The sequence below is a fragment of the Lepidothrix coronata genome, unplaced genomic scaffold (assembly GCF_001604755.1).
Source record: "Lepidothrix coronata isolate B3197 unplaced genomic scaffold, Lepidothrix_coronata-1.0 Scaffold71, whole genome shotgun sequence".
NCBI lineage: Eukaryota > Metazoa > Chordata > Aves > Passeriformes > Pipridae > Lepidothrix > Lepidothrix coronata.
Window position 1 is genome coordinate 470,238 of NW_016690251.1, and position 24,946 is coordinate 495,183.

General features: G+C 45.7%; 1 protein-coding gene across 2 annotated transcripts in view; it reads left to right on the forward strand.

Annotated features, from left to right (window-relative positions):
* The first annotated feature begins 256 nt into the window (after window positions 1-256).
* Window positions 257-24,946, forward strand: part of ACSS1 (acyl-CoA synthetase short-chain family member 1) — a 32,579-nt gene continuing 7,889 nt past the window's right edge. The window contains exons 1-10 of one of the 2 annotated variants that reach the window (XM_017818921.1): window positions 257-372; window positions 565-582; window positions 3,747-3,843; window positions 11,075-11,274; window positions 12,690-12,865; window positions 15,378-15,530; window positions 17,166-17,313; window positions 17,616-17,753; window positions 18,327-18,419; window positions 24,287-24,399. In XM_017818921.1, coding sequence (XP_017674410.1) covers window positions 288-372; window positions 565-582; window positions 3,747-3,843; window positions 11,075-11,274; window positions 12,690-12,865; window positions 15,378-15,530; window positions 17,166-17,313; window positions 17,616-17,753; window positions 18,327-18,419; window positions 24,287-24,399 — 1,221 coding nt within the window. In that variant the 5' untranslated portion in view covers window positions 257-287. Of the gene's footprint in view, window positions 583-3,746; window positions 3,844-11,074; window positions 11,275-12,689; window positions 12,866-15,377; window positions 15,531-17,165; window positions 17,314-17,615; window positions 17,754-18,326; window positions 18,420-24,286; window positions 24,400-24,946 lie in introns of both variants that reach the window. The other variant, XM_017818920.1, reaches the window with a different exon arrangement.

A 24,946-nucleotide genomic window follows, 5' to 3' on the forward strand; every position in this document is an offset into this window, starting at 1 on the left:
CAGGGCACTCCCGGTCGTGCTGGGTGTCCGGTCGTGCTGGGTGTTCCCGGGTGCAGGACACTCCCGGTCGTGCTGGGTGTCCGGTCGTGCTGGGTGTTCCCGGGTGCAGGACACTCCCGGTCGTGCTGGGTGTCCGGTTGTGCTGGGTGTTCCCGGGTGCGGCGCTCCGAGGGCCGCCCGGCCGGGGCAGCCCCTCCCCTCAGGCGGTCTCGCGCCCCTCGCGGCGGGCCGGGGCTGTTCCGGGGCCGAGCGCGGCGCGGTCCCGACGGCGGGGCAGGGCTGAGCCCATGGCACTGGCGGCCGCCCGAGCGCGGGTGCTGCGCGCCCTCAGCCCCCCGCACCCTCTGGGACAGGTCCTGGTCGCGGCCCGGCGCCGCTGCAGCGAGGCGGGAGCCCCCGGTGCGCTGCCACCCGGAGGGTACCGGGCCTGGCAGGAGCAGGCGGCCCGCGACCCCGCCGGGTTTTGGGCGGACTTGGCGCGGGGGTGGCTGCGCTGGGACAGCCCTTTCCACACGGCCTGCCAGCCCGGCCGGCCCGCCGGCACAGCCCGCTGGTTCCTCGGGGGCCGCCTCAACGTCTCGGGTAAGGCGTCCCCCCCGCGGCACCGCCCGCTGCCGCCGTCGGGCTGCCCGGGAGCCGTCCCAAGGGCCGGGTTTCGCCAGCGCCCCTCTTTTGGGGGGGAAGACGAGGAGTTCGGTTGGGCAACGCTGGGAAGAAACCAGCAGGGAGTTGCGAAATGCTGGAAGCGGGGAGAAAATCCGAAGCCGGGATTAAACCCGGCTAAACCTCTTGCCCTCCGATCGGCGGAGATCGGCCGCACCCCTGTTGCCGTGCCGGCAGAAATGCCCCAGCTTCGGCTATGCCGGCTTCGGCTTCCCGTGGTGGCTTAAGATGATCCACAGGTGGCGAACGGTGCGAATCCCAGTCTTTTGAGGCAGAAGCGGCAAGGTTTTTTCTCTTTAGAACGAGGATCTTGTTCTTTTCTTCCGACTTCACCACTTAACGTGAAGCAAGAGTAAAATTCTCCATGACTGTCCTCACTGCCCTTGACTTTCATCCTGGCCGTATCTGCCTTGAAGTCTCTTCTGTGCCGTGGCCATGCCCAGTGGGAATGAGCCCCAGTCCCACCTAGGGTACAACTCAGTGGTGAAGTCTTTTAACAGGGATGTTCGTTTCTGACCTTCATTTCCCGTTCCTGTGAGAGTGCTTGAATCAGCACTACCGGTTCAGTAGTGCAGTAACGGTGACATCTCTGGACACCGTTTTTTTTCACAGTAAAGGAGGAAACCCTCCTCAGGTCTTCCAGAACATATGGGAGCATCTCCTCCCAGGAGATGATTCCCAGCAGTGGATCCCAAGTTTATGGAGATGTGTGTACAGCCCTGGTTCTGGCACCCAGCAGTCAGAGGATTTTAGGCAGGCTTTTGTCTTCATTAATTCCTCTTGAAAGAAAGGTCTTGTCTGAGCAGAGACTTACAGAGATCTGTTTCTTTCCTCTGTGGAGTGGGATCAACACCCTCTTCTGAATCCTATGTCAGATCTCTGAAATGCAGATTTTAGATCATGCCTTGGGTCTGGTTCTTCAGCAGGCACTAAATGCCATATAGTTTTCTTTGCACATGTAAAAAGAAATCATAGACCTTTGAAACAGATGCACAGAATTAAACAGGTTTGCTATTCCTGGTTTTCTTTTCAAGCATGATGAAGATGGTACTTGGGCACAGCCAAGCGACTGTTTTTCTGTTAGGGGGCTCCCTTCGTCTCAGTTTGAACACTGGCTACAGAAACATGGCAACAGTTCAGGTCCCTGATCCAGAACATCTTGTGTGCCCACCTCCCAGCACAGCTGAACCTTGTGCAACCAAGTCATCTGATACCTTTTTGGAGGGACCTTGCGATAGGATTTGGGGATCTGTGAGCTTCAGTGCTTCTGGATTTATTGCACTGTAACTCCTGGGCAGGAGAATAATCTGGCAAACTACTGCATTTCCAGCCAGAACACCGTCTTGGGAGCATGTCTTACTGAAATGAATTGTTTCTGAGTGTTGTCAAGGAAGCAACATATGGAAAAACCACTAGGATATAATAGTAAGGGGAAGGCCACTTAATTCTATTTTGTAAAATGAGCAAAAGGTTCTTGTAAGCCTAAGATCAGGAAGCAAATAATAGCATTTGGCTCTGGTTCACCTGCTGGTTCTTACTGAGCACAGAGCTAAAGCTCTCACTTGGCTCAGCTGGGGGTTTCTGCAGCAGAAATTCCCTCTGAAGGCCAATGTAGCTGCTTACGAGTAAGAAATGCTGCTTGGGCAATGAATACCCCTTAATGTGATTTACTTTAGTATGGTGCAATATGTGAGGGTGTTGCTGCAAGGAGCTTGGAGGTGGGAGTTGCAGTGTGTTGTGGACCAAGCTGCAGCAGATCCAATTAGCTGTGGATGGGAAGTAGAGGAAACCAGTGTGTAACTGCTTAAAGCATTCCCCACCGGAGCTTTCGTCCTCTTGTATTAGCATGGGTTAAGAAATTGCTTTATCTCCTTTACAGTATTGCTGCAGGATTTTACATTAAAAATAAAAGACTTTAACTGGCAGAAGACTGCATTTGCAAATTTCTGAGATTGACACTTGGACTGGTAATGAAATGTGTTGAATTCTGAGAGACTTCTTTCTCTGCACACCTTTATGGGCTCATTCCTACCGTCCATGTGGTGGTGCGATCACAAAAAAGCCAAAGCTGACTCCCTGGCTGCAGTACACAGCTTTTGTGGCACTTAATTTATCTGGAAAAATGAAATCCTTTCCGACCAGTATTAATATTTCCAGGAAATATGGTCTGAAACTCAGCAATTTTTAGAAGAGTTTTCTCTGAATTATGTGGCAGTGTCCCTGACTGCTTTTTAGTAGTTATCTATTGAAATAAAGTAACTGCCTTTGAAAGATTACAATGCAATAAGCAAGTATTGTATAGGCTTGGAATTAATACTTTACAAGGATGCTCTCTAACCATCAGGCAACTTGCTGCTGGACGTGCAGGCAGATTTCTTGTGTGGATTCTCTAAATTTCTTCAGGTTGATTGCTCTCCCTAAGTCCTCTACCTCAAGTTGTTGAGGGGGAGAGATATGCCTTTAAAAGGTAATTTTATGTCTTTACATTTTAATAGGTGTAGTACATAGCTTGAGACATGTTAATCTTTCCCAGGTGTCTGGTAATTTGTAGATGCTTGTACTCGGAGTTTGCCCTAGATCCTACAGTTTTAGATATTTTCATTTAGCTGCGATTCAGCTCTTCTCTTATACCCTGGAAAAAAACGTTTCACCTGAGGTTTATTAGAAAATCCAAATGGTGCAGTGCTAAACATGCAAGCTGGGGAAGACAGTCTGTCATATTTATGTAGTGAAATGCTGCTCTGGGGAGCACAAACATCAAAAGGGTGTCTCATCTTTGTGCTACTGGGAGCAGAGGAAAGATTTGGGCTGGCTTAAGCTTAGCCAGTGGAGCTAAGCTGAGTTGAATCAGCGATGGCCTCTCATGGGGTTGCCATCTCTAAGGCAGCTGTGCCAATTAAGTGTAGTATTTGTTGTACAGCTTTACTAGAACTGCAAATGCTGTTTTACATGAATGTGTGCCTACTGAGCTAACAACTGATGTTTCTTCTTGCACTAGCTTGCTGTTACTCTTGACCAAGTTAAGTTTACAGAGCACCTTGCATGTGATCAGGCTTTGTTTAAACCTTTGGGTTTTTTTACAGTAAATTGCTTGGATCAACACGTTGAAAAGTCTCCGAACAGAGTGGCTTTGATTTGGGAGAGAGATGAGCCTGACACTGCAGTGCACGTCACTTACAGGTATGGCACCTTCTCAAGATGCTTTATGACGCCTGGCAGTGTGGGGGAGTGGGAAGTGGGACCTCTGTGAAACTCTGCTTTCTTCCAAGGTACTCCCAGCACATAGGATGTGGGACCACAGCATTTGAGGTTGTTGTATCATGATGAAATAGCTCTGAAAAACGAAGCCGTGTTGCCACTGAGAAATTATATTCTTCCTTTGGGTTCTTCGTGGGGAGGGTTCCCTGATTTTAGACACCTGTATGTAGTACAAGGTCAGAGGTACAGTGGATGTAAGTTAGTGGCAGCTACTGAAAATTTCAGATTGAGATTTGGCACATCATCTGGTGATGATGCTGATCAGGCCATCCTGTAGGTTCCCTCTTTCTATGTGTGGGGGCTTTTAGAAGAGAAAGGCTTGGGGTTTTTTTAACTCTTGCTGGAAAAAAACCTGCCAGTTTTGCTTGTTAGAGGTGTTCATGGGAAAATTTCTGTGAGCAGCTTTTGGTTTCAGCACAGCAGCGAATGACTTGGTGCAAACGTGTTGATGGTCAAGAGCATGATACTGAGCCCTGGCTGGAGGGGATTTTAAGCTCCCCATGTTCCTGTTCTCCATCCTTAGTGCAGTTTAGAGCAACCTTGAGGTGCTCTGAGTGACACTGACTTGCAACTGCTGCTATAGATTGTAGGGTTTGTTAGAATATGGCAGTTTTCAAGCATATTTCTCTTCTCCTTGCTATGTGCCCTCATTTAGGAGACAGTCCTGCCTACAAAGATGCCTTTTACGTCATCTGTCTCTCTACTGAGAATTAAAGCTTTCCCAGAATGTATGTTTCTCAGTGCATGTTTTAAGGAGCCAAAAGTTTGATCTGCTGAATCTCAGGGAGTCAGATGTGTGATGTCCTGGTTCAGAAAGCAAAGGAGACGTAGAAAGTCCTGGCATCAGACTTTTAAAGAATGTTTTCTGGAGCTTGTTAGGACTGCTAGAGGTCCTTGAGTCTGAATAGGTTCTGGTGGTCTGGTTCACCTCCAGGCTTTATTAAAGCACCTGAAAGCATAATTCATTGGAGCGAAGAAGCTAGTCATTAGGAAAGAGTGGCTGTACAAATAATTATGAGAGGTTAGTGCTTCATACAACAGAAATAAACGCTACCTGATATAAAGCTGCATTGAAAGAGTTCATTGGTTTTAATCTTGGTATTGTTATTTGAGAGAATGTTTAGGCATGCTATGATGTAAATGTGTTGTAACGAACTGGGTATCTTGGCTAAATGCTTTGAGTCTTGCTTTTGCCATTCTCATGTTAAAAAAAGGACCAAAGGTTTTTCCCTTTAATTGTTTATGTACAATATGTTTTTCTCCCAGGTATATGTACTTTTACGTCTCTCCTTATGCATCAAGCATGAAAACTTGGGGTGGTTCAGAGGTGAAAACTGTGCTCAGATAAGGAGAGCAGCCCAACAGATAGCACAGCCTCCTTCAAGGCAACTCTAGCCTCTCCCTTGGGCTGTGCTACTTGAAATGGGCTGAGCTGCTCCAGACACTCCAACCATCTTCTTGGGATCTCTGGAGATATAGAAAGGCCTTTCTTAACAGCAACAGAACTGGATTTTTTTCTGGCCATGATAAAATGCATTTGGAAGAAAGTGTATTTTCAGCCTGAAAACATGAAGACAAGTAACCCATGTCTAAACCCCTCTTTGTGCAGTGTTACAAAGATACAGTAACTAGTACCAGAGAGTAGAATATCCAAGTGAAAGACAAGTTGACAACTTCTGTTTTCAAACTTCTTCCTGTGTTTGAGAGCCATGTTCCTGTTTCTTCCTGATACTCTGGGTGAGATGTGACTGCATTCGGGTTTCTCAAGAGACTTTGGTCCTACCACTCGATAAAACAGGTCACTTGGTTCTCTGCTTATCTCATTAAGCCAGGCATAGTATTGTTGAGAGCAGTGATACTGTATGGGTATGTACACAACAAGAGAGTAAAAAATTTTGCATTTTCTGTGATCATTGAGCTGCATTGTTGCAGGTTTTAAATGGTGCAGTAGGGTTTCTCCAAGGTGTGTTGGCACTTACCTCCCTTTGCTGCTGAGCTTAGTTGAAAACTTTTTGCAGTAGTGCTTTATTTGAGCTAGGAATTTTGTAAGGGAAAGCATATGAGAGAAGGAGATGGCCCAGAAGCTGAGATGCTGCTGGAGCAGTCCCTCTGTGAGGCTTCTGTAGCAGGGTGGTCTCTGCACACCACCCTCAGCATAAAGAGGAAATGAGAGGGATGCTGGACATCTGTCTTTGGCAGAGGAGATAGGCTCCTTTCCTTAGGATCTGAATGTGCTGTTAATAGGATAGTAGTGTTACAGTAGCACTCTAGGAAGTTAAAGCCTTTAATTTGGGCACTGCTTATGGACCAGCTGGTAAGGTCATGGAACCTCAGCTGGGAGAGTGCTGTCCAGGGCTTACATGCAGAGGAGTGCAAGGCACCATTTTTTTTACATTATCTGCTTTGCAAAGCCTGCTGCTTTGAGCTGCTTCTCCTTATAGATAAGCCCTGTGTGACACAAGGAAAGATGCAGCTGCTGGCATGGGTGCTCTCCCTTCTCTGGGTAGTTGTCAGGGGCAAGAAAACAGCTGAGTGCTGGCCCTGTTCCCATCACAGCCTGCAAAGGAAGAACGTGGCTATACAGGAAAAGGGCTGGAACAGGCTCTCTCCTCCCTGAGGAAGGGGAAAGCCTCCATCAGTGGGACCTCCTCTGTGCATTGGCAAGAAACACAGCTGCACTGGAAAGTGCTGTCCCAGCTTGGTCATCTTTGGAAGAAATAAGAGCCTCCATTTGCCTCTGCTGCCCCACTAACTGCCTCACTTGCAGTGGGCAAAGAGCAGCTGGGCTATGCCATGAATCCCTGTGCACACTTGTCAGCAAGGTGGGTTGTACTTGTGCAGCAGAGTTCAAGTGCTCTGTGCTAGGAGAAGAATCCAAACATCTCCTGATTGGCAAAAGTACACAAAGCCATAGGTGAAACATTTCATTTTAGCATGAATAGATGAGTGCTGCCCTTACAAGCTCAGTTGTGATGATCTTTTTCACTGGTGAGTTTTGTCCAGTCTCTCTAGCTGATGCAACTCAAGCCTTTCAGGAAAAAAATTCCCTGGCTCTTGCTTTTTCCCCCTTCTGGGTTTCATTTCTATAAAGTGGATATTTAGCTAACTTTCAAATTATCTCCAATTTTGAATGGGAATGCAGAAGACTTGCTTTTTTACTGCTTTGTGACAACCGGGAATACAACCCTCCTGGGATTTGGTGGGTGCAGTCAGTACAGTGAGGACAAAGCATGCCAATCAGTTGTCAAGATGTCTGGCTCTCCGGAGGCTAAACCACTAAAACTCCAGTGGTAGGGAAGTGGCTAAGTAGCAGGACTGTGCTGCTATGAGCTGAGAGCTGAATTTATTGGTAGAAGGGTCCAGCCAGACTGGGAGTGTTTTGTCCTTCTTGGTAGATATTGTCAGGGCCCAGGGGCTTTGAAACCTTGCAGAGGAATTCCCCAGCACGTTGCTGAGCCTGGGTTTTAAAGGGTACTGTGCCTTATATAAGCAGGCAGAGCTGGTGGCTGGAGCTGTTGTGTTGCAGCCTCTTAAAGTTCAACAAGTGGGAATGTTAAAGACAGAAGCTAAAGTTATGCCAGACCTCCGCCTGTCTGACATGGGGTTATTTATTCTCTCTGGTGTTCCCTGGTTTACCTAGGCCTCTACAGTTTATCCACCTGTGAGCCAGTATATGCTAGCATTGCAAAATCAATGGGAGCTGTGTGAAGTGGACAGCAGTATGCATTAGCTAAAATATTTTTCAAAAGGGTTGCAAGCTCAGTCTCAACAGAAGGGTTTTAATTTACAAAGGAGTTCACTCTGGTGCAGCAAATGTTGTGGCCAGAGGGAATGTTCAAAATGCAAAATAGAAAGTAGGGAGAGGAAAACTGAAGGGCCAGAAATTAAGGTCTTAGGTAGGTGGGACAGAAGCAGTTGGACATCTTCGTGAGCCACATGACAGCTATGCCTTTAAAAAGCCAATGGATTCCTCAGCCCGAGCTGAAATAGTTGCACTTGTATTAGAGATCACAGTGAATACTGCAATTGGAAGCCATGTTGGTATGTAACCATTGGCAGCAAACTCTTTTCCATCTTTCCAGTATTGGTTTCTTAAGTTGAATTTGCAAGTAAATCTCGCCCAGGCTTTCGGCTTTCCCTGTTCAAGGCAGTTCATGGATTTTTCACTTTCTCACCTGAAAAAGGTTACAGGGGGTTTCCCTTGCCTTGGGTTCAGGATGTCTGCAGGAAGGCTGGGCATTTGTCTCAAATGCTGCACAGTTCTGTGGGGCAGCAACTCTGCAGGGTGCTCGTTCCTTCCCAAGATATGCCTGGGTTAAGAGCTGGCAATGTGTAACATGCTGGCATGTACTAATTGCCTGTCTGTTAGATAGCAAAGTGTGTGTGAAGGAGTCAAGGGAAGGATTCCTGACACAGCATTTCTGCTAACTCCCTTTCTTGAACTGGAGGGGAAGCCTGAGTTGCTGCTGCAGGAGCCAGAAGCCACACCTGATGCTCAGGGACTAGTGGATTTCTTTGTTGGAGTTCTTGGCTTCACCCTTTGTGCCTATTCTCCCATGTGCTGCACTGCCAAGGGACCTTCAAGGCCTTCCTATCTTGGCATTTCAGAGTACAAAGAAGGCAAAGCGAATAGATCTGTGGGTAAAGACTGCTGTGTATTGTCTGTTAACTTGCTCATACACTCTCATAAAGCCAATGTTAAATTGGAGTTAATCATAAAAAACAATGAGAGCTTTTGCCATCATGGTCACTGAGTCCTGAATAAGCAAGTGAGCCATGCAGTTGCTCAGAAAACACATCGTAGCCAGAGATACTCTGGCATTTCTGCTCAGGAGAAGGAGGCTGCAGCTCTGAAAGCACTCGAGTGTTTTCCATTGCAGATAAATAGTTTTTATTTTACTTTCTGACAACTGCCTGCCTGGAGCTTGTTTCACTTCCTGCGCTCTGCAGTAGAGCAGTTTAGTTTTGTTTTGGCTCTTTACTATATATCCACATTGAGATTTTTCTCTAATGCAGCCTCAGATAAATTCCAGACCAGAAAATGTTACCTTTTAAGACAAGGCACCAAACCAAACATGGGGTGAGAAATCATTATTGCACAGAGTTTGTGAACTCAGTAAGAGTAAGCAAAATAATAAATCTAACAGACTTTGCACTTATGTAGACAGTAGGAACATGCATGGTCATGAGGGGCTTGGGAAGGGGTAATTGAATGTTGTGCTTTAGAGTTTAGGCTGATCTCTAACCATAAGGGATTAGGGGGAAATTCAGTCTGGGGTGCAGCCACTCCATACCTGATTTCTACAGGATTGTGGTCTCTCTGCAGTCGCAGCTGTTGCCAGCTACTGCCAGAGAACAGACACTTGAGCATGTCTGGCCACTTCTCTGAGTGCCTGTCCAGAAATGGACTATTTATTTGATCCTACGGGAATAGTATTAAAATAAATAATATGAGGTGCTGTGCCTTGGATTTGAGGCTCATTTTCCTTGTCTTCTAAAAGATGGGAGGGAAGTGGTGTCCCTGCAGCCATCACTGGATCTATCGTCATACTTTCTCAATGACTGTGTTTCTTCATGCCCTCACAGTGCAGATGGAGTTTTATCCTATGGAAGTAAGATGCCAAGTTTTGATATGACATTTCCAAAGAGGAGCTCTTGGGCTTTCCCTATTTCCAGCTTGCAGTGGAAAAGAAAGTTAAAAAAAGAAACAAAGCAATTTTTGATGAGCAAGGAACTTTTCATTTTATTTGCAGCTTAGCCACCAGCTGAAAATTGGTTTTGTTTCTTTGTTTTTTCACAGCTATGGTCAGTTCTGTGAGAAGAGGACACATAAGATATAGATTCATGCTTTACAGCTTATTATGGAATGCAAACCGCCAAAACTAATTTCTTTATTAACAGTTATGGGGGTCCCTGGGGGTATAGCTTAGAGCCCCTAAGGGTTCACAGGTGACAGATTGAAGATGAGTTTCCTAGGGAGTAGAAGATATCTCTTTCCTCTGGGCCTCAGTACTCAGTGAGTTTATGAACCCAGAGGACAATTTTCATTCTGGGCAGACTCTGCCAGTCTCCTCCTCTGAGCTGATGATTCGTACAGAAGGACTGTTCTGCTGCCCCTCCTAGGGTCGTCTCCTTTGGCATGAGACCACTCCTCACCTGGTACAGTAGCTCTTGTTCCTGAAGCTTTTCCACTGGAGGCATACAGAGCTGTTCAGTTCATGACAGCATCTTGGACCCAGGTGTACCTGCAGTCGTCTTATCCCCTGTGCAGAATAAGTGTATGTGCAAGCCTTTGCCCACAAACTGCTTTTTCATTCCTTAGAGGAACGTTTTTGCTGTTAAGACAGCTTGTTGCAGTGGCGAGCCCCATGAAAAGAGCCTTTGTTCCTGTTCTTGGTGTACCCAAGTTTCTCTGTGCAAAAGTGGCTGCAGTTTTATTCGGAGCAGTGCTTCTGTTCTGCAAGGCTGTTGAGCTCTGTGGCATGGCAGGGTTAAGTGACAGCAGAGGAAGTTGGGCTGCAGGTGATCCAGCTTTGATGAAAGTCATGTAAAATCTGCCCCTCACACTGGTGTCTCGGGACTTCTTTTCTTCCTCATGCATGCAAATGCATTGTTTACCCTTGCAATTTAAAGAGAATCTACCAGTTGCGGAGCACTTCCAGCAATTGCCCAACTTAAAAAGTTCTGGAAGTCTTTAGGCAACACTTCCATTTCACCTTGTGTTTATCCCACATTTGTTCCCAGTAGCTTCTGACTGAGCCTCATGGGTAAAAAAGGTATCAAGGATGGCCAAAATGGACACTGACTTCTGGAGGCAGCAGGACAGCCACTGGCTTGCTGGCTGCTCTACCCACATCACAGCCTGGCAGCTCCAGGCAGCGCCTGCAGCTCTCTCTTACTCATCCTTCTGCAGCCAGCACCGCTCTCTGCCCTTTTTTCTCCTCACCGAAGTGACAGGAGCAGTCTGACTCTCACCATGCCCCAGGCCACCATTCTTTAAAATGCAAAAGCTGATGTGCCCAGTACTGCTGAGATGAGGTCCAGAGGTGATGTGATACCTCACTCATACACAAAGAAAAGTTCATCTTTTCTTTGTTCCCCCGTGTAAAACAGGTTGTGTGGTCACATGACAGTGTTGCTTCTGTGCCTGCAGGGAACTTCTGGATCTGACTTGCCGTCTTGCCAACACCCTAAAGAAATACGGGATACAGAAAGGGGACAAGGTGGCCATCTATATGCCCGTGTCTCCCTTGTCAGTAGCATCCATGCTGGCTTGTGCCAGAATTGGTGCTGTTCACAGTGTGGTCTTCGCCGGATTCAGCGCAGAGTCCTTGGCTGGGAGAATCGTGGACTGTAAGTAGATGCAGACTGGGGAACACACTCCTCTGGGACAGTGGTCCGAGACATATCCCAATTCTCTGTTGAGTTTACTCTCCTCCATAGAGTGCATTGAAGAGCCTTTTCCTTAGGGAGAGATGTAGTATCCTCTGACCTTAAAATACTTTATAAATTGCTTAACATTCAGTGTGAACTGGGTTACTGCCAGCCAGCAATGAAGCTGGAAGGAAAACCAGAGCTTAGGGATGGGGTCTGATTTGTTCTTTTGCAGTGTAATTGCAGTGTTTCTTTGATACTCTTGCACAGTACTAATTCTGCATTCTCAATAGTAATCCTGTGATTTATGTATGGTCCTGGAAGTGTTGGCAGCCTGCATCTGCTCTGCGAGCCCTTGTACCAGCAGGCAGAGCTGTTCTCAGCCCTCAGCACTTGTATGATTAGGTAAAAAGTAATGCTAAAAGTACTGACAGAAGAGCTAAATAGCAAGTGGCTCATGTCCCATAGCAGTCACATCACTTTCTTTATGGCTAGTCTGAGGGAAAAAGTCTTACGGAAATTTTCATGTTTTTTTCCTCTTTTTAGTGGAGTTAATCTATAGAGAGCAAATGCATATCCCTCATATTTGGCCACCTGTGTGGAGGTGATGGACTAAAGAGCCATTTCTCTGCAGCCACAGCTCTGTAATAACGTTGAGTGGTACAATTTGAAGTGTTCTGCCAGATTGCTGCTGTGTGCTGTGGCTTCCAGGTAGTACAGATGAGTTTCAGAAGGCTGCAGGTATCTCAGAGCAGGGTGACACCTTCAAGAGGCTGCTGAGCTTTGTGCTGTCCATGTCAGTTTGTAATGGATGCTTACACGGAGCCTCAGAGAGAGGGGCAAAGGTGCTTGTTCCCACAGATCATAGGAAGTCTTGCCCTGGTTTCAGTGTGTGAGCTGTCAGCCTAAAGCAGTATCATTCATTGTAACACAGGTAACTGGGAGGAAGCTGCTCTGCATGTCAGCTTTGCTAGGCAGGAACTGAGGATTTAAATTACAGTGAGGGTACTTAGGGTAGATGTTGGGAAAGACTTTCTCATATTCATGATAGGCATTGGAGTGGACTGGTGGGGAGGGTAGAATAGATGCCATTGGAGCGTTTTAGGAAGACTGAACAGATAGTTGTCAGAAGTGGTTTAGCTGGAATGGGCCTTGCCTTGGGGTGGGGATATGGACTAGATAACCTATGGAGGTTCCAGCTGCCCCTAATCTATGTGTGTCTCAGGTTTTAAAGTTTTTTTCATCAGTGACACTGACTGGTTTTGATTGATAATGGTTCTAAGTATTTGACACACATGTTGTCCTGTACATCATCCCCAAAAGTAATGAAAGTAAGGTGTGCACACTAGCCTGAAAGGCAGGCTGGTATGTCTGCTAATTCTTTTTCTTCTTAGCTGGATGCAAAGCAGTTATCACCTACAACCAGGGAGTCAGGGGAGGCCGAATCATAGAGCTGAAGAGGACTGTGGATGAAGCTGTGAAGAACTGTCCAAGCATCAAACATGTCTTTGTGGCTCAGAGGACAGATAACAAAGTCCAGATGGGTGACTGTGATATTCCCCTTGAAGAGGTATGTTGTTGGTAAATCTTACCTATATTCCTGATGTTTCTTGAAGTATGTGATGTTTACTGTGCCTGGGAAGAGAAATATGGTGAACTAATAAATGTAGGGATCAGCTACCACAGGCCTCTCTGAGAAACCTGATGCAGGGCTGTTCAGAACGCGTGTAACAGTCTTTCTGAATGTGTAGATCATGCACACTGTGGTGTTTGGCTTTGATCTTTGATCTGCTGTGGGCTACACTAGGAATTGGTAGCCAGGAAAGACGAGGCAGTCTCCATGGCAGTTTCCTTGCATTGTGTGTGCTGAGCTTAAAAGCCTATGAAGCAGCTTGGCACTCTAGTGTAGCTGTACCAGGCCTGACAGTGATGTCTGGCCTTTATGCTGCCTCTGGAGCAGGTTTTCAGTATGTGCTGCTCCTCCTGTGCTGCCACAGACGCTCGCTGGCACTCCGGATAACTTCTTTTAGGTCTGAGTGTTGGCTAGGATAATCTTTCTCTTCATCTGTGCCTTTTGGACTTGAGTTCTGCTCCTTATATCATCTGGATCTTCATCCTCAAATGGATTGCCCGTATTACAGTCTGTTAGGATTGTGAGTCGAAGCAGTTCAATCCACATCTGGTTTATATCAGCACAGGCAGGGATTATGCTGCTCCATTTTAGTAATCTTGCAGACAGTGCTGAGATTTAAGGAATGAGCGTTTCCTGAGACCCAGAGGGCACTGAGACCATTGTCACTGTTGTTGTTATACTGTGTTCAAACACTCTCTTATGGTTTGCATGAGCACTGTTGAAAGGCAGTGCAGAAATAATCAAGTTCCTAGAGAGGCTTAATACAGCCTGTGAACAGTGTTGCTCCACAGTGGGAGGACTTGGGATGTATTGGGAGTATTTAGAACCTGTGCTTCCTGGCAAAGAAAGCAGCTGTTATTTTTATGTGTTTAGTAGAAGTAGTTGTATCAGTTTTCTAGCAGCAGTTAACAGAAACTATTCATTCTAATAATGCCTGGAAATCATCCATCTGCAGGCCAGATAATTGCTCAAGGGTCTGTGCTGGTCACATGAGATAGGAGCAACTACTACTCTTAAGTTAAACAGAGAAGGCAGGTTTTATTCAGAAATTGTCTTACTCCCTACTCCACAAAGGACATTTTGATTATTTTCCTTAGTCTGCCAACAGCCTGAGGTGCTTTAGTGATCCAAGAGCTGAGCTCAGTACATTGTCAGTTGTAGGGTCTGAAATGAAACAAGAATGAAACAGTTAATGCTGTTAACTCTGTCGTTACTGATCTTTACAGCACTTGTGCTTTCCAGCTCTTGTGCAATGCCTTACTGCAAAATTTAAGATCATGTTATAATGGAGCATATGAGGACTCCATCTTTGTTTCAAAAACTGGCAAGTCAGCCCGAATTGGCAGTGCTGAAATGTCATAATAAATACCTGACATGAGCAGCAGTGCTGTAACTCAGAGGCTAAGAATTACACCAAACTGTGAGCTACATTTTATTAAGCTTTGTTTGTCAGACTGGATAACTCAGAGGCTAAGAGTAACACCAGACTATCAGCTATATTTTATTAAGCTTTGTTTGTCAGACTGGACCTGCTGATAGTAGTATTCACTTGTAAATACAGTATGTTTACAGTGTATACTTGTAAAAAGGCAGTACCTAGAAATTCCTACAAGGAGCCACCTAATAACCCTTGCAGGAATCATTCATCTAGTACAGTACAGGGCTCAAGAGACACAGGGCAGCTGTGGGTTTTTTTACAGCCATATGTTGAGCTTTTGGAACACACACGGATTATTGCAAGTTTGTACATGGATAAGAAAAATGTTCAGTCTCATCCTGAAAAATCTACAGCCTGGGTAGATAAGCCCTCTGCTGCTAAAACGTCCAGTGAGCACAAGTACCTCTTTCAAAGCACATTATTTCCCCTTCCTCTGTTGGACTGAGCACACAAGCTAGACCAAAAGTTTGCAGGAGAGTAAAGCACTCTCCTCCTGGGTAGAAGAAATTAGAATTTGAGGATCAAATGGACAGGACAATCATCCACTGCTGGGGCCAGGGAACGGAAATGCATGCACAGTTTAACTGTAGCTCTGCAGTTTTAAAAGGAAAAGAAAGGTCCTAAATGGTGCCCAGTCAGCCTTGCTGCTGCTGTCAAGTGTGATTCATGTTTGCAGTCACACTTTGGTTTTCTACTGGCAGCTTGCAAAGGCTTGAAATGTAAGCAGCTATGACACACTGTTTTTTTCCTGAAGTGTTATTTTATCTGGCCAGTTCTTCTTGACTTCTGTGCCTAGCAAAGGTGCTGGTGGAAAGGTTACACACTATGCACCCACAGGAACCTTTCCACTAAGTGAGCCCATATAACCCATGATGTATCCATGGACATTTGTGAGGGGACAACAGCAGTGGTGGTTCTTGTCTCTGGACACTGCTGACATGCTTACAGAGGGAGTAATGATTGGCTCCACATAGCTAAATCTTTCTGTCATTACTACCTTTTATTCCTCAGGAGATGACCAAGGCAGCTTCTGTATGTACTCCAGAGAGCATGGACAGTGAAGACATGCTTTTCATGCTGTATACCTCAGGTAGCACTGGGAAACCCAAAGGAATCGTTCACACCCAGGCTGGATACCTGCTGTACGCTGCTCTCACGCACAAGGTAACTCAGATGCATCCTCTGGGAAAAGTTCACTTACCTTCCAACTGTGCTAACGAGAGAGACTTGGATTGGTGAGGAGTGCTGTGTTCTCTGTTTGCTGCCCAACTGGCTTATTGGGTGTAAACAAACTGAAAAATACCTGAAACTGTGTAATTAATCTTCAGGATTTGTTCCTGGGAAATAGGATATTATGCAAACCTGAACCTTATACTTATGACAGGAAGGAAATTGCAGTGCTGCTTTTGCATTTAAAATGTGCCAGCGTTGGCTGCCCAGAATTTGCAGCTGAGAAGATCCTGATAAGTATCTTGCTGGCATTGGTAATGTGGATATTACTGTAGTATTTTGCAGTGGGGTGCTAGCCTTTTTTATTTCCTAAAACAACGTCTTTGCATAGCACTTGTCTGAAGAACAAAAATTGCATGTCTACTCTAGTGGTTGCACCTCTGCACTGCTTTTCTGGGTGATCTAGGCAAAATGTTTTAACCTCCTTTCTCTTGAAAAAGAAAAGAGTCAAGGCACTTCTTCTTGATGCTTCTGGTCTGAGCTCTGCATATGAAAAGGCAACAGTGAAATGAGGAGAAGACTAGGGAAATATCTTCATCTGACTTTAGTGGTATCACCTTGTTTGTAATCACAGCAGTTCAGGTGGAGGTTTTCTTTCTTTAAGCTGACACAGTTGAATTTTTAGAAGATTTAAATGTTCAAGTGTCAGACTTCTCTGCATATGAAGGGCATTTGTTACATCAGCTTTTTTAAGTGACAGCGTAATCTCCAAGGCATCTCTTTCTTAGTCCCGAAGACAGATCCTGCACTCTGGTGCATTTTCTCCACCTACAGAGTGCCTGAGAGGAAAAGGCACTTGGAAAAGTAAGTTGAGAATTGGCTATCCTAGGTAGAGGGATCAGCTGTGACCTTTGCACACTCACATGTGACACTCTTGTCACACTCATGGGTTTTTCTTTTAGTTCTAATCCATAAAGCTGACTTTGCTGTATGAGTCAGGATCTCTTCACCATACGGTTGAGTTGTTAGTTAGGTTTACAGTGGGAAGTGTTTTCCATAACCAAGACAAGATAATGAGATCTTCAAGATCTTTATCTTGAATTTGATGAGCTGGGAGAGGGTAGCATCTGTAAAGCAGTGCACTGATACAGAGAAGCTGAGCAGCTAAGAATATTTCTCAGAAGATGTTTTGTGGGCACCTGTCAGTTCCTCCAGCTCTCTCATGGAAATCTGTTGATATTGGTGAGAGGTCTGAGACCCTGAGGTCTGCAGTTTCCCTGAGAGTCAGAGTCAGCTCTCCAATGTGCACTGCCTGGATTAGGCAAGTTTAGGTATCCAGGGCTCTGGGCTTTGGTTATAGCTTTGTTGTTCCAGCTGGTTGGCTGCTGGTATAGCCATGCTTTATGTATTTTTGAAAAAGTAGACAGGAGCCAATAAGTCCTGGTACTGGTCCCTCTGACTTGCTTCCTCACTGTGGATTGGTCTTTGTGCTGCTGTGTCCTGCATGCTTGGCTCCACTTGCCCTGTGCACTGTCTTTCTCCCATTTGGATGTCCAGTCCAGCGCCTTACCTTTAAGCTCTTTGCACCTACCAACAGAAAGTCAGCTGGCCTTACATTTATCTTTGCAGTATGTATTTGACTACCAGCAAGGCGATGTTTTTGGCTGTGTGGCTGACATTGGCTGGATTACAGGACATAGCTATGTTGTGTATGGACCACTCTGCAATGGAGCCACCTCTGTCCTCTTTGAAAGCACTCCACTGTACCCTGACCCAGGTGAGGAAGTGGTGGGAAAAGGTTTGGCTGGACATGGCAATGTGACAAAGGAGGTTTAGAAACCTATCCAGCATGACCTCCCCACTCAGGAGAGGTAAGCTCCATTTCTTTGGAACATGTATCTACAACACTCAGGAACATCTGTGCATCCGGGAAAGGGGGGAGGGGGTGGAAATTGTTATTGCTTTTGCTCTATACTCACAGTAGTCACAGCTTCATCTTTGCCTGTTACCCTTTCAGCTGAGCATTTGTAGGGGTATGTCAGTGCTAGATGGCTGAAAAGCCTGTTTGTGATTTTCCAGGTCGTTACTGGGAGGTGGTACAAAGGTTGAAAATTAATCAGTTTTATGCAGCACCTACGGCTATACGCTTACTGCTGAATTATGGAGAAGAGTGGGTGAAGAAGTATGACAGATCTTCTTTGAAGACTTTGGGTTCAGGTAAGGGACATAGAATCTTCATCTGAAAAAGACAAGAGGTTCTAGCTGGTGAAATAAAGGGGCCAGAGAAGTTCAGCTGACCACATGGGATATGGTTAAAAAGAAGATGATAAAGCAGGCTCTGTGTCTGGCTTTTCAAATATTTTCTCAGCAGAAGAAGCAGCAAACTAACTTTGGGGCCATTGAATCTGTGACTGCCTGTTTCCTAGCTTATTTTTCAGGATCACATTCTTTGCTAAAAAGATGTATCCAATGGTAAATTACCTCACTTTGAATTTTACTGACATAGCTGGGCCCAGCAGCATTTTTCTGCATTATTTCCCTTATGATTCGGGAGGTTCTTAAACATGACCTACATTGATTAGTTACTTTAAGTGATATTCCTTGCTTGCCTCTTGGTCTTCCTGGAAAAAGTTCTTAGTTACATAAGTGTATTGCAGTCCTTTATGCATCCCAGCAAAAATGCTATAAGCATTCTGCTTGGAGATCATGCATTCAGCTTGTTGTGCACCAAGAGGGAGAATTAACTGCCTGCAACTTCCTGAGTCTCAGGCCACTTTCTTTTTGGTCTAGTGGGAGAGCCCATCAACAAGGAAGCTTGGCAGTGGTTCTACCAGGTGGTGGGAGAAGGGCGCTGCACCCTCGTGGACACGTGGTGGCAGACAGGTAAAAGGCATCCCTGGGGAGCAGGCACCCTGATCATCAGCAGGTTGTTGGTGGTTAGAGAAGCGTTAATACATTTCAGTTTGATCGAACAAGTCTCTCAAAAAAACCCTTCTGGCATTTTGATCAGCTTTTGATAGTCATTGGGGAGTTTCAGCACATAATAGCAATGTAACAACATATAAAAGCGATAGCAATGTTGAAGTTTTGGGTTTCCTTTCCCCTCTAAACATTCCTTGATATTTCGAATGCTGGAAAATACCAACTGGTGCTAGAAACATGCCCCAGGTGGGGCGCTCCACTTGCTGGAGTCCTGCAGCTCTTTCCCACCTCCTTCCTCAGTACCCTCTTTTCTGGGCACCAACATTCAGGAGTTGCTAAAGGTGTCTTGCAATATGTCCTTCTCAAATTGTGAGATCCAATTTGCCATGGAGACAGCAGCACAGCTGCTGGCATTCTGCCTCTGCTGAAAAATAGTCATCCCTAATCTGAAACTGCCATTGAGCAGAATATTCATTCCCTTTCCAGTCAAGCTGCTCCTGATTTCATCCTTACTCCTGCTAGCAGGCTCTCTATCTCAATGTGATGAATTTTCTTCTGGCACACAACGAAGTTCCATTTAATCCAGACAGACCTGCATCCTCTCTTTTATTTTCAGTTTTGAAATAAAACCACCTCAGAATTCAGAGCAGCAACATTAACTACTATATACTTCAGTTGATGATCTCTTAAATCATCTTGGTCCCTAAATGCTCAGCAGAAGGAAAGATGATTGGCTAGGTCTTTCCTCATCATGTGCTTTCCTCATCACTGCTCTGAAAGAAAATACCATAGAGAAGCAGTTGATTACTGTACATTGATGTAGTTGAGAAGAATCCATTTTTGCCCTAACATTTTTTGGTTTGTTTGTTAACTGGAACATGCAGTGTGCATGCTGTGTCTTATGTTTCCTTCAAAGTACAGGGTTAGATCTTGTATTTAATTCTATTTTTCCTGGGGTTTTGGAGCAACAAGTATCAGGTGAGAGGTTAAAAAATATTCACAGGACAGTCTGTTAGTGCAGAGTGCTTGGTCTTACCTTGAACCAGGCATAGTTTTTCAGGTAAACATTTACCAGCTCCTGGAAGCATAATGTAATGATGAATATTCATGAAATTGATTTTGTTTGAAAGTAGATTCAATCGTGCTCCACAGTTGATGCTTTTAATAAAAAGGAAGCCAAATTAATCTTGGAAAGATTATGTATGCCATTTGAAGTTAAACTGAATGTGGAAAGAGATCATGGGAACAGTTTGATGGATGGTGGTTGTGGTCCTGCAGTGTCACCTATCAGATACATCATCAATGTATCGTGTTAATTGTACTGCTCTATGCAGTGTCTTCTACACTATGATGTTCTCTGAAGCAGCAACCTGTTGCCAGCTAAGAAAGCCTGGTAGGCATATAGATCAGCAAATGGTGATTTAAGAATCCGCTTGAAAGTCTTTGAATGAGCAAATGAGTGAGATAGCAGTTATGAGAAGCAATTTAAATAGTGTGGTGGGTGCAGATGAGACAGATGAATAATTCCTATGGCTCTTATTATTAAGATGTTACTTAGTGCTGTGTTGTGATTGACAGTAATAAAACAGAATCAGAGCTGTGTTTGAGTTTTAGGTATAGTTCTTTACAGTGCAGAAGAGACAGTAGGTGTTTTCACTTTTGTCACTGGTTTTATAAAAAAGTACAGCCATGAACAAAAGCTGGTTTTGAAAGACATCTCTGAATAGGCCCTCAAATCATAGAATCATAGAATCATAAAACAGAATCATAGAATCAGCTGGGTCGGAAGGGGCCTCTGATATCATCAAGTCCAACCTTTGATCTACTACCACCATGGTTACTAGACCATGGCACTAAGTGCCACATCCAGTCTGATCTTAAAAACCTCCAGGGATGGAGAATCCACCACCTCCCTGGGCAGCCCATTCCAATGCCTGATTACCCTCTCTGTAAAGAATTTCTTCCTAATGTCTAACCTAAACCTCCCCTGGCACAGCTTGAGACCATGCCCTCTTGTCTTACTGATAGCTGCCTGGGAGAAGAGACCAACCCCCACCTGGCTACAACCTCCTTTCAGGTAGTTGTAGAGAGTGATGAGGTCTCCCCTGAGCCTCCTCTTCTCCAGGCTGAAGAACTCCAGCTCCCTCATAGGACTTGTGCTGCAGTCCCTTCACCAGCCTTGTTGCTCTTCTCTGGACCTGCTCCAGCACCTCAATATCCTTCCTGAACTGAGGGGCCCAGAACTGGACACAGTACTCGAGGTGTGGCCTCACCAGTGCTGAGTACAGGGAAAGAATCACTTCCCTGGCCCTTCTGGCCACAGTGTTCCTGATACAGGCCAGGATGCCATTGGCCTTCTTGGCCACCTGGGCACACTGCTGGCTCATGTTCAGCTTCCTGTCAATTCAAATTCCCAGGTCCCTTTCTGCCTGGCTGCTGTCCAGCCACTCTGTGCCCAGCCTGTAGCACTGCAGGGGGTTGTTGTGGCCAAAGTGGAGGACTCAGCACTTGGCCTTGTTGAACCTCATCCTGTTGGAATCAGACCATCTCTCCAGCTTGTCCAGGTCCCTCTGCAGAGCCCTCCTGCCTCGACACTCCCTCCCAATTTAGCATCATCCACAAACTTGCTAATGGTTCACTCAATCCCCTCATCTAAATCATCAATAAAGATATTAAAGAGGACTGGGCCCAACACTGATCCCTGGAGGACACCACCAGTGACCGGCTGCCAACTGGATGCAGCCCCGTTCACCAGCACTCTCTGGGCCCGGCCCTCCAGCCAGTTCCTAACCCAGCACAGAGTGCCCCTGTCCAAGCCGTGAGCTGCCAGCTTTTTCAGGAGTATGCTATGGGAGACAGTGTCAAAGGCTTTGCTGAAGTCCAGGTAGACACATCCACAGCCTTCCCCTCATCCACCAGGAGGGTCACCTGATCATAAAAGGAGAACAGGTTGGTCAGACAGGACCTGCCCCTCCTAAACCCGTACTGGCTGGGTCTAATCCCTTATCCATCCTGTAGGTGCTGTGTGATTGCACTTAGGATGATCTGCTCCATAACCTTGCCAGGCACTGAGGTCAGGCTGACGGGCCTGTAGTTTCCCGGGTCCTCCATGCAGCCCTTTTTGTGGATGGGCGTGACGTTCGCTGACTTCCAATCATCTGGGACCTCCCCAGTGAGCCAGGACTGTTGGTAAATGATGGGGAGCAGCTTGGCAAGCTCTTCTGCCAGCTCCCCATCACCCTTGGGTGGATCTCACCCAGTCCCATAGACTTGTGGCTCAGCAAGTCACTTACTGTTTCCTCCTGGATTACAGGAGGGCTATTCAGATTCTTATCTCTTTCTACAAGCTCCAGAAGCCAGCTGTCCTGAGGACAACCTGTCTTACTGTTGAAAACTGAGGTAAAGAAGGTGTTACATACCTCAGCCTTTTCCTCATCTTTGATAACTATATTCCCACCCATGTCCAATAAAGAATGGAGGTTTTCCTTGCCCCTCCTTTTGCTATTGATGTATTTGTGGAAGGACTTTTTGTTATCCTTCACAGAAATGGCAAGATTAAGTTCAAATTGTGCCTTTGTCTTTCTAATTTTCTTTCTACATAACCAAACTATATTCCTACACTCTTCATGAGTAGCCAGCCCTTTTTTCCATAATCAGTAGGCTCTCTTTTTTACCCTAATTTCTTTCAAGATCTCCCTGTTCAACCAGATCAGTCATCTTCCCTGCTGGCTTGCCTTTCGGCAGACTGGGACAGCCCGCTCCTGTGCTTTCAAGACTTCCTTCTTGAAACATGTCCATCCCTCCCGGACCCCTTTGTTTTGAAGAGTTGTTTCCCAGGGTACACTCTGAACCAGTCTTCTGAATAGGCCGAAATCTGCCCTCCGGAAGTCCAGCACGGAGGTTTTATTGATGGCCCTCTTTGCGTCCCTGAGTACTGAAAACTCTATAATTTCATGGTCACTGTGCCCCAGGCGGCCTCCGACACCACATCTCCCACCAGCCCCCCTCTGTTTGAGAACAGCAGGTCTAGCAGGGCCCCACCCCTGGTAGGCTCATTTACCAGCTGGAGCAGGAAATTATCTTCCATACACTCTAGGAATATCCTAGACTGCCTCTTCTCCACTGTGTGAAGTTCCCAGCAGACATCTGGCAGGTTAAAGTCACCCAAAAGAACAAGGGCTGGCAATTTTGAGACATCCGCCAGCTGCTTGTAGAATAATTCATCACCCTCATCCTCCTGGTTGGGTGGTCTGTTACAGACTCCCACCAGGATGTCAGCCTTGTTGGCCTTTCCCCTGAGTCTGATCCACAGGCATTCAACCTTATTGTTACTGACTTCAAGTTCTACAGAGTCAAGAGACTCTTGAACATATAGAGCCAAGCTTTTGTTGTTGGCATGATCTTACAGCAGTTTAGACTGGGCTGGTGCTTCTGAAACCCCAAAGTGGTCAGTCCAGTCTATCTGTGGTGGCAGACAGCACATACTCCACTCTGCTGCCAGGTGGGATTTATCAATGGTCTATTTGAATGCACCCCATCTCCTGCTCAGACTCTGCTGACCTTGCCTAAAGTCCAGGTGGATTGGCACTGTGTTCACAGTGTGGGCACAGGTGATGTGGAAGCATGGCATTTTTCTACCAGCTCTGCCTCTGAAGAGACAGGCTCCATAAGAGCAGGGTAGAGCCTAGAAGCCTTGATAGCTGTCATATGTCAGTGGCTAAAACTAGTACTTTTAGAACAATTTAAAATAGGTCTTCACTTTGCAAATAATTTTTAAAGCACCCTTGCTACCTTACAGATCCCTTTGGAATGTGACTTTATGTGCAGCTGGCTGCAGGATGTGTAGGATATGGCAAACCCCATGTTGAAGCATAGCTTGCAGTGTTGTATTCGGGATCAGTACTAGCTTAGGAAGAGCAACCTTCAGTTTAATGAGGGTCCCTGTTCTGATGCAGTTTTTTTCTGTGCAAACAGAGAACAGCAGGTGTCTGCCATGCTTTTTCCTGAAAAAATACAAGTGCCTCTTTTCAAAATAAACAGAAACATGAAGTAGATGCATGCCTATCAGTGAAATGGGGAGTAATTCTATGTGTAAGCCATATGTGAAACTATTTGCTGCATGTCTAAAGTTTAGAGACCCTCAGAGAACGTTCCTCATAGCTACATCAGGGCAGCTGGATCCAAGTTTGGGGTCAAATTCAGCCTTTCCAACCTCTAGTTTCAATTTTTAGCAAAGCTGGTAGAGGAATGCACTCTTCATGTGGCAGAACATACCTTTATTTATTGAGTTGTATTTTTAAAAGCCTTCTGTGGTTTTGTTTCGCTCTTGTGTTTCTGAATTAGTTTTAGAATAGAAAAGATCTCATTAAGGTTGGGATCTGATTTAATGTTCATCCCAGCAGGAATGAAAAAGGATGATTGAAAGGTTCAATTTTGACTAGAAGATAAGCTCAACTTACGTGTAAGGGATGGGTTAATCTCTTACTCTGTAATAATAGTAATTCAGACTTCTGAAATGCTTTTCGTGCTAACCTTAGACAGCTGTAGAAGCACCAGTGGGAGATAAATCCCCTGACATGCTTATGCTTTCCCTGTAAAATCACTTCAGGTTTAGGAAATGGGGCTGGGTGAGTTACAGCTCACTTCAGGGTTGTGCTGCTTTCAGATTGCTGTGCTTCTTGGTGTTGCGTAATTCCTTCCAAGTGGCTTTTTCTTGCAAAGTGGCTTCTCTGTTTGCTTCTTGACCTAAGAAGAGATGGAATTTGCTTTCATCCAGCATTGAATGGACTATATATATTTGGTTCATTTGTATATCATTGGTCTTCCAGAAACTGGTGGCATCTGCATTGCCCCACGGCCTTCAGAGGAGAAAGCTGAGATCGTTCCAGCTATGGCTATGAGACCTTTCTTTGGGATTGTGCCTGTGCTGATGGATGAGAATGTGAGTTGAAGCTGTGCTGGGTGCCCAAAAGAGAAGCTGGTATGTGTTTCTGCCTTATTCACCTTTCAGATGGCAAAGGAACAGGATCCAGAAGGATGCTTGTTTCTCCATTAAAATGGTAGAATAGATGAACAATTTATATATATTGAGCATACAGATTTGCCCATACAGATTTGGCAGCTGGGCATTGCAAGATCTCAGCAAATGTCTAGAAGAGTTTTTTCAGCACCACTTTTATGGTCTTGCACTACTTCCAGTTAAGAGCTGCTGCCTCCATTTATGAGAGAAATCAGAAGACTCACAGCTCCTGGGAACCACAGAGCTGAACAGTTGGAGCAGTGCATGCAATATCCAGTGACGTGGCAAGACTGGAACAGCCAACAGGACCGCTGGAGTTTTCCAAAGGAAATGCAAGGCATGAGGCCCTGCATGTCTGTGAGAAAACTGGTGCTAGTCTGTGAAGCTGTGTGGATGATCCCCATCTGCACTTCAGAGCTCTGTTAAATAGTAAAGCATGTGTTTTCTTCCACATACAGTTTGGTAAGGG